Genomic DNA, 12,386 nt, shown 5'->3' with positions numbered 1-12,386 from the left:
ACGTGCAGCCCACCGGAAGAGAAGGTTACTTTCCCCAGTCCTTATATTACTTCAAGCCTCAGATAGACAATTACGTCCCACGTCACGCTTTGTCCCTTCACATTGCATTGCACCTGCACCAGACAAATAGTGTATTTTCTGTTTCACTCGAACACACACACACACACACACACACACACACACACACACACACACACACACACACACACACACACACACACACACACACACGGTCAGTCCTCTCTCTCTTTTGTTTATGCTCTCTGACCCAGACAGCACAGTTCAGTGGCTCTAAAGTTAGTGCTTTGTGCTGAGGTCACAGCAATCCATAGGTATGTAGAGATACGGAAAGGAAGGGAAAGGGGAAGTGAGCAGAAACGGATGAGGAAGTCAAAGGGAAGAGACTGTGCAGGCTAGAGGACAATCAGGATTCAGAGAGTGGCAGTGGCAGTAGCAGTGTGGGAGTAAATAGCCATTTTATCTAACAATCTACAGTGACTCGTCCTGTGTGTGTGTGTCCCTTCAGACAACACAAAAATGCCTTAAATGTTACCGTTCTGTTTCCAGTGAACCAAACTTCCCAAACACTAATAACGGCAGCTGTGAGGGATGACCGAGTGAGGTTTAGTGAAGAGAGGAAGGGAGTGAAAGCTGAGCTTTTGCAAATCTCTTGCCCCACCCTTTTGTTAATAATATCTCATATCCCTGTCCCTGAGAACCATAGAGGGGGTTGAACTACATTTAATTTAAAAATCAGATAATTTAGTTCCTTGAGACTTTCAAGATTGTAATACTTAAATCAGGGGTTAATGTAATTTATCACAAATTTGATCACAATTGTTTTCACATTATTTCCCTATAAGGTTGATGTTCATAACTTCAGACAGTGTCATGTCCCATTAACCAGAAGCTTCGTTGTGGTAGGGTCGTTGTGGTCGTTTTTTTTTAGCGATTTGTTGTTTGTGGCACTGTTGTTGGTTAGTATGCAGCATTAGACAGAACTGTCAGCACACTACCAGTTATACTGCTGATTATGGGTACAGTGAAAAAGATTCAGTTGCCAAGGAAAGTCACAGTTAAAAAAAAAAATCACCACCTTTATTAATAGCATTCGAGATATTGAGAGATGGTTTTATCAAGTATTTCAAAGTGTCTAAATCAGTCATGACTCACTCTCTCACCTTGGATTGTTGTGTGACCTCAGGGAGCGTTTGAGGCGGGAGTGTGATGGTGTGAGTGACGCTCAGGCTGCGCATGAGGAGAGGGTGCACGTGATGGACAGCACAAACCCTCGAGTGGTGCTCAGGAACTACATCGTCCAGAATGCAATAGAGGCAGCCGAGAATGGAGACTTCTCAGAGGTAAGAGTCCCTGTCTCATGGTTGCTGGCAATGATTTCGGCATACACAAGACATTTCATGAATTGTGACACGTCATAGAATAGTAAAATAACTTGATTTCTCCTGCATCTTTTTGCTTTCCTGTATCTCTCACCTTTTTGATGTACCTTTCCTCTCTCTGTTTTTGTCCCTGTATGTCTCCTCTGTCCTGCCCTCTCTCTCTGTCTTTGTCACTGCCTGTCTACTCTGTCCTGCCCTCTCTCTGTCTTTGTCCCTGTATGTCTCCTCTGTCCTGCCCTCTCTCTCTGTCTTTGTCCCTGCCTGTCTCCTCTGTCCTGCCCTCTCTGTCTTTGTCCCTGTCTGTCTCCTATGTCCTGCCCTCTCTCTCTGTCTTTGTCACTATCTGTCTACTCTGTCCTGCCTTCACTCTTTCTCCTGTCTTTCTCCTCAGGTCCAGCGGGTGCTGAAGGTTCTAGAACAGCCCTTCAGTTCCGTGCCAGGTCTGGAGCAGCCAGGTTGGGTGGGCCGAGGAGGGGCCTCAGAGCCTGGAGAGAGGGACGAGCAAGGAGAAGGAAGTGAAGAAGAGGAAGCGGGAGGGGAAGCAAGCTCAGCGGGGGCCCCTGTGCTGGTCCCCTATGACAGCAAACCCCCTGCTTGGGCCCGTGAGCTCAGCGTCACCTGATCCTCATAAGTCCTTCCTGACCACAAGGCCTCTGTTGCAACCCACCTAGAGAGAGTCAGTGTGTGTGTATGTGTGGGTGTGTGTGTGTGTGAGAGAGAGAGATTTTCTTTTCCTTTTACCCATGAGTAATTGATTTGTAGCTCTTTATTTCTCTGCTGCATTGTGAGTCATCTACCCGTCTATCTGTCTGTCTCTCTCTCTGTGGGGTCTTGCATATTTCGGTCAAAGGTCAAGGAAGGCATTTGTGTTCTGGAGCTACTGAGTCAAACCAATGAAGAGAAAGACAGAGAGAGAGAGAAAGAAAGAGTTCATGAAAAATGTGTTAACACTAAGCTAGGTGATGGTGATGATGCTGTCTGTGATGACCTCTCTTCTTTCTGCCCTTCTCTGTCTCACTTGCCAGCTGGTTTTACATGAAGTCTCATTCCTCTAGTCCTACTGGGGCAGGTGTGAGTCTGAACGACCAGTAACCAAACACTTCAATTTGTACCAATTTATTATTTGTAGCTATTTGTGTGTGTGTGTGTGTGTGTGTGTGTGTGTGTATGTGTGTGTGTTTGTTCCAAAGTTGTGTGCGTTTGCGGATGAGTGCATGTCTCTGTGAGTGTGAATGTGTGTACCAAAGTTGTGTGTGTTGTGTGCGTGTACAGATGTGTGTGTGTGTGTGTGTGTGTGTGTGTGTGTGTGCAGATGTGGGTGTGTGTTTGAGTCTGAATGTGTGTGCTTACTCTCCATTTCCGGATGTCACAACGCACATAATTAAAGAGGCTGATGTCTCTAAGCGCACAAACTAAATCCTGTTGAACAATATTCTATTTCCCTCACTATGGTAGAATTGCTGGCCAAATATAGAGCCATACCATATAGTTTGCATAGTTCCTTTAGCAGGGCTGGCATTCATAGTGCTAGACAAATACATAAAACAATGTATAGGAAACTGTCATTGTTAAAATTATCTAAAAAGATATTTGGGCTTGGCTTTACTTTGGATTTTTAATACAAGGGAGAGGTTTAACATACACAGTGATGTGGATTGTGTGTTATTCCAGCCTGTTTTTTTTTTTATTAAAGAGGGAGAGTAAATTATATTTGCATTTGTTTTTGAACTAATAATCCTAATTTGGCAGGGAATTGTTTCTGTGTATGTTTGCAACTCGTGCATCCTTTTAATCATGAACAGTGCACTATGTATTGTGTGTTTACCCCTTCACGACAGCTTACCCAATAAATCTGACCGCAAAAACACATCTAGCCTAAACTTGTAAATGCTGTGTACTGAAGATGAGTCATCGTGGTATCCATTAACACTTTTTTTAATTCATTCCAGGTGGTTAACATTTGATTATTTGTACAGTATTAAAAAATAAACTGCAAAAATTAAGAAGAAATGTTATTCCTGGAGGTCTTCCATTGAGAGAGATGTTAATAAAAAAAACTTTTTGGTATGGCTGCCCCATCAACACTACAGTATTCTGTTCTGCAGGTAATTTTGGACCCAACTGGACTAGGGCTGGTACTAGCAATCCAATCAATCCTCACATTCTGTATCCCTGAGACATTTTAGCCTTAGTGTCTTATGAATAAAATGCATCAGAAATGCTGCACTTCCAAGCATTTACTGTCAGTGAGAGGCCTTTCACTGCTAGTAATGTTAGGAATGTGTCATGGAGTAATTATGCTGTTTTAGAAAATAAGCTGCTAGGTCCTGACTTGCTCATTACTTCACAGTGTGTGTGTGTGTGTGGTAGACAGAATGTGGTCAAACTGTGGAAAAAAATTAAACTACACTCAGTGTAGACACACAGGCTTACTTTTTTTTAAATGCAGAAGATTTAGGTCAGAAATTCAAACAGCCCCAAAATATACTCAGCGGTTTGCATTGGTGGACTGCCAGTGGTTAACAGGCCTATGGTTGGACTCCCATGAAACTGGGTGGCCTACATTAAGTCAGTTGTTATAATAAAACTTTGCACTGCAAAGGGCTTGTTGGAGTCAACCACTAGTTAAGTTTTGCTCAAAATTAATGCTGTATTTTTAGCTCTGTCCTCTTATTAGATAGTGGATATTAGATAAAAACAATATTGAAGTAGAATTAAAGCGATTTTATCAAATTGTGTAGGCAACTGACAGAGAGCTTTGTAAATGCAGACGTGAATCTTTTGTTCATACCTCGAATAGGCTATAGGAAGGCTGTAATGGGATACAAGCCCCTGCAAGTCTTGACAGTCATGCACGGATCATTACATACCTGAAAACATCTGGGGAGCGACCCCCTGATAACACTCTTTGCTAACATGTTGGGTTAAATAAAGGCCAGTTTGCCTCCACTCTATTTACATGTGAAACACGTCAGTCCAGAGGACAATTCAATTAACTGGTCCGGCGTTACTATGGTAGGAACTCTGGAATGCAGTAAACCAAAATCCATCGCCGTGCCTCTGTGTCGTTAAGACCAATGGGAGTGGCGCTGAGGGAGGTTGAACAGCCCTGAGGGAGCGGCCACACGTAGTGCGTAAGCCAGGAGCAAAGGGTGACATGGGTGTTTAGAAAGAACTAGAGAAATAGCTCACAGTAATTCTGATATATCATCGACGTGTTGTCACGTAGTTTTAAAGTCATGTCAACTAGGAGCCGAGCGGGCTTTCATCGCCAAGAAGTAAACAAAACAGTTTGGGAAGTACCTGAGCGTTATCGAGAGTTGAAACAGGTGGGAACTGGAGCGTATGGAACCGTATGGTGAGTAGCCTACTGTACAATCGACAACGAAAGCAATGTCGCCAGACATATCTGCTGCTTATCATTTCGTCCAGGTTAGACTATGCAAGATTGGATCCCTAAGGTCCACTTCGCAGAAGGTTAAAAGTCACAGGGTTTCCTGTGCATACAGATACAGATATGTGACCACCTAGGGTTTGTTCGTGGACACACCCTGGCACCTATACAGAGACTATGGTCAAAATCATATTTGAATCAGTTAACGCCGTTAGTGTAGGTTAACAAACGAGAACTACGGATACCGCGCAACAGGGACTTTTAACAAAAGGCTGCTTTGTCCCCATCCACTCAATGGCCAAGGTCCCGCTTGACTTCATTCATAATAGAGCCAATCGAACACTCGGTGTAGCCTACCCCGTTTTAGTCGGCGACTACAATTCACGTGCAATTAATAACCTCTACATCTATTTGATGGAAGGTTGTGGTGTGGTTCAGCACCACATTACTGGACCAAAGTGGGTTCCCTGCACCTTCTTCTAAATTGTTTCCTGTGTCACAACCGGGTGTTCAGCTCTGTGTCATGTAAGAACATTCCCAGTCGGGCTAGAAAACCATTGGAGGATAAATGTAAACATTCGACTTAATATTTAAGTTGTGGGTAACCATGAACGCATGTTTTTTTAAAGTAGAAATTGAAACAATGAGTCTGAGGCACTTGATTTCCGCATTGGTGCGGTTGGCAGTGACGCATAGAGGGGGGGTCGCTACCGCTGCTATTGTATACAAAGCAGGGTCCGTACGCTAATGAGCCCTCAAGATGCCAGTTCGCTTTGATGAAATTATTTTCATTTCACATTGATAATTTAGGCTGTTTTCCAGCATTTGATTTCACCTTGGCTTTTAACCCGTTGTATTTTATAATAACGATATTATATATGTTTATAAAAATATAAATAATACAGTTTATACTATGACAATATAAATCAATATAGGCTTCCTCTATTTCTTTAACCTAGTAGCGCAGACTCTTTATAAAGACCTAAAAACATAATTGATTGATAGAATGATGTGTGTTCTATAGTTTTCAAAGTTCTGTAAACAGCTTGTTTGTTTGTCTATGTCCCACAACGTGCTCCATGACTCCATGGCAGTGCCTATCTCAAAGTGAGATGTAATACGTTTTTTGTAAAATTGCTCAGAATTCTTGGCTCTGGTGTTAGCAAATACGTTGCTCACTCCTCTCAAAGGTTAGGCATGTTTATTAGAACCAAACCAAAAGTCCAGAATGCGCTGAATCAGAATGGTGACTGTAAAGAGCATCAGGGAGAGTGGGGTGAGATGTGCCAGTTTTTACTTAAAGTGACTTTTAAGCGAGGCCATGACAGTAATGCTTCCAACTAAAATATGTATATTTCAGGATGTGGTGCATCTTTGGGAACAATCACTTTGGATCTGAAATATAGTATTTAAGAAATATAGCTTTCTGAAAAAAAGTGGTCTCGTGGCACAACTTGCCCCCGGTGCGGGGTAAGTTGTGCCATTAAAGAGAATATATTGGGGTACACAAAAGCTGATTTTCTACAAGCCTATTGCGCCACACGAGCACATCAAAGGTACATTTTCTTAAACAAGGCCTAGAGCTTCCTGAACACATCAGAACAAAGTTGAGTTGAGTCAATTCTATTTAAAGGTAATTTACATGACTCCAAATTGAAGACCAAATTGAATGGAATTATCTATACAGATCACTGGCACAATTTACCCTAGGCCCTTTGGCACAAATCACCCCAATCCCACCTTTTTGGAAAAAATGCATCATCCAGCTGTTTTGAGCTAAAATCATACTAGCTATATAGACTCATAGTGTAGCTTACCAAATGTTTTTAAACTTGTCTAAACCCATTTAGACACAACACTCACTTAAATGTTCTTATCTCTCATGCAAAGCGGCTCTCTTCTTTGCAGGATGAGTTAAATGGCTGACTCTTCAAAAAATGTGTGGTCACTTGACCAATTTTTTCTATGGTTCCCTAGAAATAAGGGGTGGCACAACTTCCCCGCTGGCACAAAGCACCCCACTCTCCCCTACTCAGGAACTTAATTATACTAGAATTTCTAATGCAAATCATTTCATGGTCAATGTATAGGCTGTTTCTGTTTTTTTCTGGTTTGAAAATGCTTAAGTGAGAGAGTGTTTGTCCTGATTCCAGCTCAGCAGTGGACCGACGAACAGGATCTAAGGTGGCCATCAAGAAGCTGCACCGGCCATTCCAGTCGGAGCTCTTTGCCAAGAGAGCGTACCGTGAGCTGCGCCTGCTGAAACACATGAAGCATGGAAATGTAAGGGGCACCTCCACACCACATCTACACTCAGAGGAAGTTCTGAAGGGTCTCTCTTTGACTTTGTTTTTGAACAATGTTGTGCTCTTGGCCACACATCGATTGACTCGAGATCCCCCTGAGCATTACTCTAAAGAAATATCTTAACTTACCTTTCCTGTCCTGCAGGAAGATTATTTTTGTTGAGGATAAAGTATCACAGATAATTTGTTAACATTGATGTAAACCCCTATCACCTTTCACGTATCATCTTTCCTTTCTTTCTTTCTTTCTAATCAGGTCATTGGACTTCTAGATGTTTTCACAGCGTCCCTTTCGCTGGATAGATTCCAAGACTTGTGAGTTGACTCAATTTTTCTACTGTATGTAGAATACGGTAAAAACGCTGTTGTTATTATAGTAGAAGGTTGTTTCTAAGTTGTCATAATTAGGAAGGAAAATTAGAAAGAAAAATTCTTAACTGTAACTCTAAGACTATTTATGAGTGCTGCACACAGACGGCCCATTTCCTTTCATCACTCAATGCAGCCTTGCTTTCCTCACACAACTCTTCTACCTTACTGATGCCTAGCTCATCCAGCTCACAGATAACTAGAAGTTAATTGGTCAGTACTGCTGTTACTAAGTTAATAATTTATGATAAGTATTATCCTAATTCAGTCATTAATTAAACTACCCTTATTTTCTCCCTGTCGTGGCCTTTGAACTGAGTACTTTTGGTATCAGTACACTAGGGTTTTTTAAAAGAGACACATGACATGACATGTTGTCATTGTGCATGTCTCATGCATCTCTCTCTCTCTCTCTCTCTCTCTCTCTCTCTCTCCCCCCCTCCCAGTTATTTGGTGATGCCATATATGGGCACTGACTTGGGCAAACTCATGAAAATGCAGAAACTCTCAGAGGAAAAAGTGCAGTTCCTTGTCTACCAGATGCTCCGGGGACTTAAGGTGTGCATGACACTCTCACTACCCTTCTCTCTGTCTCACACACTCACTCATACTCGCATATACTCAAATGCACACACCGACCACACACACACACACCACACACACACACACCACACACAAACACACACACACACACACACACACACACACACACACACACACACACACACACACACACACACACACACACACACACACACACACACACACACACACACACACACACACACACACACACACACACACACACCCACACACACACTGGCTAACATGTCCCTCTGCTTTCTTCCAGTACATCCATGCAGCTGGAATCATCCACAGAGTAAGTGACCCCCATTTCTTAATAATATCATTTATGCTTAATGTAGCTTATTTTTGATCTGGTCGGATCAGCAAGTATAAACATCTGCCTGTTCTCCATCAGGACCTCAAACCAGGAAATCTAGCCATCAACCAGGACTGCGAGTTAAAGGTGAGTGCCCTACAGCAGACTCTTCTAACATTCATGGCTGTAACCTATTAGCCTAATCTGTACTGAACACACACAGTCTGACAAAGTGACCCGCAGTCTGTGTCTGAAACATACACACGTTTACACAGCAGACCTTCTGTTAAACAAACAATGACAAAGTGGTGTGTGTGTGTGTGTGTGTGTGTGTGTGTGTGTGTGTGTGTGTGTGTTTCTGTGTGTGTTTCTGTATGTGCCTGGCCAGGGATAAGTGTCTTCCGTGGGAACACATTGTTTTCCTCTATGCTATAAATCATCCCTGTACCATATAACTAAATACGCACTGCATGTGTGAATAGCTGAAGGTGGGATTTAGTGTGTGGTGCAGTGGGCTGTTTAATGTGTCCTCTTCACTCTATGGGAGGTGAGGCAGAGACAAGTTGTAAACTTGTCTGTACTTCACTTGTGCTTACATCACTTGAGAGGCAGTTTGTATATGGTGCTCTTGTGCCTAGTAAACACTTACTCTAAAATGACATGGGACTGGTGGACATTCAGAGATAATGTGAAATCACTTAATTAACAGAAAAAATGAATACAAATCCTGGAGATCATTCTATGTGATTATGGTTGGAAAACATGGATTAGATTAGTATGCACGTTAAACACATCACCAACCAGAATAGTTTATTTTTATGCTGGAAGTAATATTAGCATGTGATTTAAATGTCCATCAGAATCAACTGCAATAGGAGTCAACCCCCTCTTTCTACTGTGTAGTACAGAAAAATTATGCAAAATATGTTCCCTGGATCATCATCATCATCATCATCATCATCGCCTACTACCCCTTCTGGGGCTTAGGCCGCAAACAAGAGTTCTCAAAGCATCTCGGTCCTGAGCCAACATCTCAAGCTTTCCCCAAGTGTAGCCCATTTTCATGGCGTCTGCCTCCCAGTCTCTACGCCAGGTGTTTCGTGGCCGACCTCTCATTCTTTTTCCTTGGGGATTCCACTTGAGGGACTGTCTTGTGGTGTTTGTGGCTGGTCCCCGGACCACCTTATTAAAATAGTTGTTGATTTAGAAATCTAGGAAAATTACAGAGCTATCTTTCAAGGAGTATATTTTTCAGTGTGAACTATTCAATGTGCTAGTTTGAGTATGGCGTAAAGTATGGCCTACAGCAGGTTTAGTGTCAAACAATAGTATCAGAAAATGCAATTCTGTGCAGGCTTCAACAGATTTCTTCACAGAAGGCTCCATGCCATAGGAAGAACCAAGGATTCTACATGAGACACAATTTATGTATAGGCGAAGATTTGTGTGTTGTTTGTTGATGTCATTTAAAAAAAAAAAGAAGCAAACATGGAAGGAAAAAAAATATATCCTGACTTGAACAAAGGTCTAAACATCATGAGTGGGCGTGTATTTCACAGAAGTACACTTTGTAAAACGCCATATACATTTGTGTGTGTGTGTTTATGTGTATGTGTGTCCTTAGATCCTTGACTTTGGTTTGGCAAGGCAGGCAGACATTGAGATGACAGGGTACGTGGTGACACGCTGGTACAGAGCACCTGAAATCATTCTCAGCTGGATGCACTACACACAAACAGGTAAGCAACTACACACACACACACACACACACACACACACACACACACACACAATCATTACCATATTAAAAGTGAGGTTTTTTTTTCTTTTCAGAAGCATACTCTGAACAATGTTCATTCTCTTCCTGCCCCCTGTCTCTCTTTCTCTCCATTCCTCTGTCTCCCTCTAGTGGATATCTGGTCCGTTGGCTGCATCATGGCAGAGATGCTCTTGGGAGCGCCACTCTTCAAAGGAACTGACCGTATCCTGCAATGATGTACTTTTTAAACCGTAGTCATTATGGAAACTCTTCTTATCACAGGTTACTACAGAGTAACCTGGGCTTATGAAGTATTCCCCTCTGCCTGTGTCTGGTCTGTGTTGTTATGTCACATGATTTTGGTGCTCCTCATTGTTGACCTTTGACCTATTGCATCAGACTTGGATCAGCTGACAGAGATAATGAAAATCACTGGAACTCCAACGCAGGATTTCATCCACAAACTGCAGTCTCAAGATGTCAGTCTCTTCCACTCTCTAATTTTCTTATCCCAGTGGTTCCCAACCTTTTTTGGTTCATGACCCCACTTAGACATCACAAACTTTCACTGACAACTTTTTGGTTTGTTTATCATTTTCACAGTGGGGTACACATTTTAAATCTTTTTTCATATGAGGGCAAGTGAAAATGTTAGATATGTTTAGTTTGATTCAATGTCAGATGACCTCAAGTTTATGAAACCCTTTGTTACTCTGTCTCTTACTGTATACGTTACTGTGCACACAGAGTCGTTTTGTCTTACAGGAACTAACTGTAATATGATGGGCTGAACATATTGTACAAATTTCTCAACTTACTGTGCAAACAGCTGAATTAACTCTTCTTCATTTTTAAAAAATAACTCTGTCTGTGTGTTACAGGCCAAAAGCTACATTGAAAGACTCCCTAAGCTGAAGAAAAAAGATTTGCAAATGATGTTACCCAAAGCTAGCAAACATGGTAAGGGCCCTAACAGGCAACTGCTCTGCATCTAAACACCTACTAAAATCATAATTTCTATGAGTACAGGTTTCTCTAACCAGCTGTAATCAATATCCTCCCTCATTGGGTTTATGCATATTGATTTTTTTTTTTTTAAATAAGGACAAAATGGATGATCTCTGTGATGTGGCCTGTATAGGTCTGCATGGAACAGGGATATTGAGCTGTGTATATGTTGTCCATCATGTTTGAATAAAAAACACGTATCGAACCAACATATTACAAAGAAAGCAGTCTGTGTTAGTTCATGTCATAGGCATGCATTTATATGTCGATTGAGAGTCTAAAAGAATGTATTGATCCCGCTGCAGTGCTCCTATGCTGTATATTCTCCTCAAAATAATTACTTGGCTGGTGGATTTGTAAACTAGCTTTTCATCAGGCACTCACTAGCCATGCTCTTGGGTCCTGTCTTGCAGCGGTCACCGTGTTGGACCACATGCTGCTCCTTGACCCCGACTGCAGGGTGGCGGCCAGCGAGGCTCTGACACTGCCGTACTTCAGCGAATACAGGGAGCCAGAGGAGGAGACTGAGGCCCAGCCCTATGACCACTCGATGGACCACGCAGACCTCACCCTGGAGCAGTGGAAACGTAAGGGGGGCATAGAGACGGACAGAGGGGGGCGGAAAAGGCAGATTTGGAAAGATGGATGAAAGAAAGGCAATGGAATAGAACCAAGGATGAGATAAAGGGAGAAGGGACATAGAGAAAGAGCAGACATTGAGTACGGTAAAATCATCTGCAGCGGGTAGTGGCACTGCTAGTTTCAGTTTCAAGTGTACATTTCCTTTTTCTATGATGCAACTATTTTAATACGTATTGATTGTTCTCCTCCTCTGTGGTTCTCTCATCCTCTCCTCTCATCTTTACTAACCCTCCACCTTTTCTCCCTCCACTTCTCTTACGTTCCTCTTCTCCTCCTTGCAGGTCACACATTCACAGAAATTCTGTCCTTCAAGCCTCTGCCAGCTGAGGCAAAGGAAACCTCTCTCTAAGAGATGCTGCTTACTCTTAATGCCAAGGATTCACTGGAGTTCACCTGTACCATACCTGTTTTTGGATGTGTACATCAATTGTGTGTGTGTGTGTGTGTGTGTGTGTGTGTGTGTGTGTGTGTTTGTGTGTGTGTGTGTGTGTGTGTGTGTGTGTGTGTGTGTGTGTGGTTGGGAGGGGTTGTGGGAGACAGAGTGATATTTGTGAGTGTGTGCATTTCTGTGTGTGTGTGTGTGTGTGTGTGTGTGTGTGTGTGTTTATTTCTTTTATAGCCAAAG

At 42.4% G+C, this 12,386-nt stretch overlaps 2 protein-coding genes across 2 annotated transcripts in view; both read left to right on the top strand.

Moving 5' to 3' along the window:
- The window catches only part of selenoo1 (selenoprotein O1), a 7,491-nt gene extending 4,237 nt beyond the window's left edge, over positions 1-3,254 (top strand). Inside the window, exons 8-9 of the mRNA XM_080842876.1 lie at positions 1,205-1,361; positions 1,792-3,254. Of these exons, the coding sequence (XP_080699002.1) occupies positions 1,205-1,361; positions 1,792-2,022 (388 nt within the window). The 3' untranslated portion in view covers positions 2,023-3,254. The remainder of the gene's footprint in view (positions 1-1,204; positions 1,362-1,791) is intronic.
- A 1,385-nt stretch (positions 3,255-4,639) lies between these two features.
- Positions 4,640-12,110, top strand: mapk12a (mitogen-activated protein kinase 12a; the record flags this gene model as incomplete). The annotated part of the gene is made up of 12 exons (XM_080842884.1): positions 4,640-4,758; positions 6,948-7,077; positions 7,357-7,415; positions 7,916-8,027; positions 8,320-8,349; positions 8,452-8,499; positions 9,977-10,091; positions 10,262-10,333; positions 10,511-10,590; positions 10,993-11,071; positions 11,533-11,706; positions 12,043-12,110. The coding sequence occupies 12 exons, from the start codon at positions 4,640-4,642 to the stop codon at positions 12,108-12,110; spliced, it is 1,086 nt and encodes a 361-aa protein (XP_080699010.1).
- Positions 12,111-12,386: the final 276 nt, after the last annotated feature.

Source organism: Sprattus sprattus (assembly GCF_963457725.1).
Source record: "Sprattus sprattus genome assembly, chromosome: 7".
Taxonomy (NCBI): Eukaryota; Metazoa; Chordata; class Actinopteri; order Clupeiformes; family Clupeidae; genus Sprattus; species Sprattus sprattus.
The sequence above is the reverse complement of the archived record's forward strand: the minus strand, read 5'-3'. Positions and strand labels throughout refer to the sequence as shown.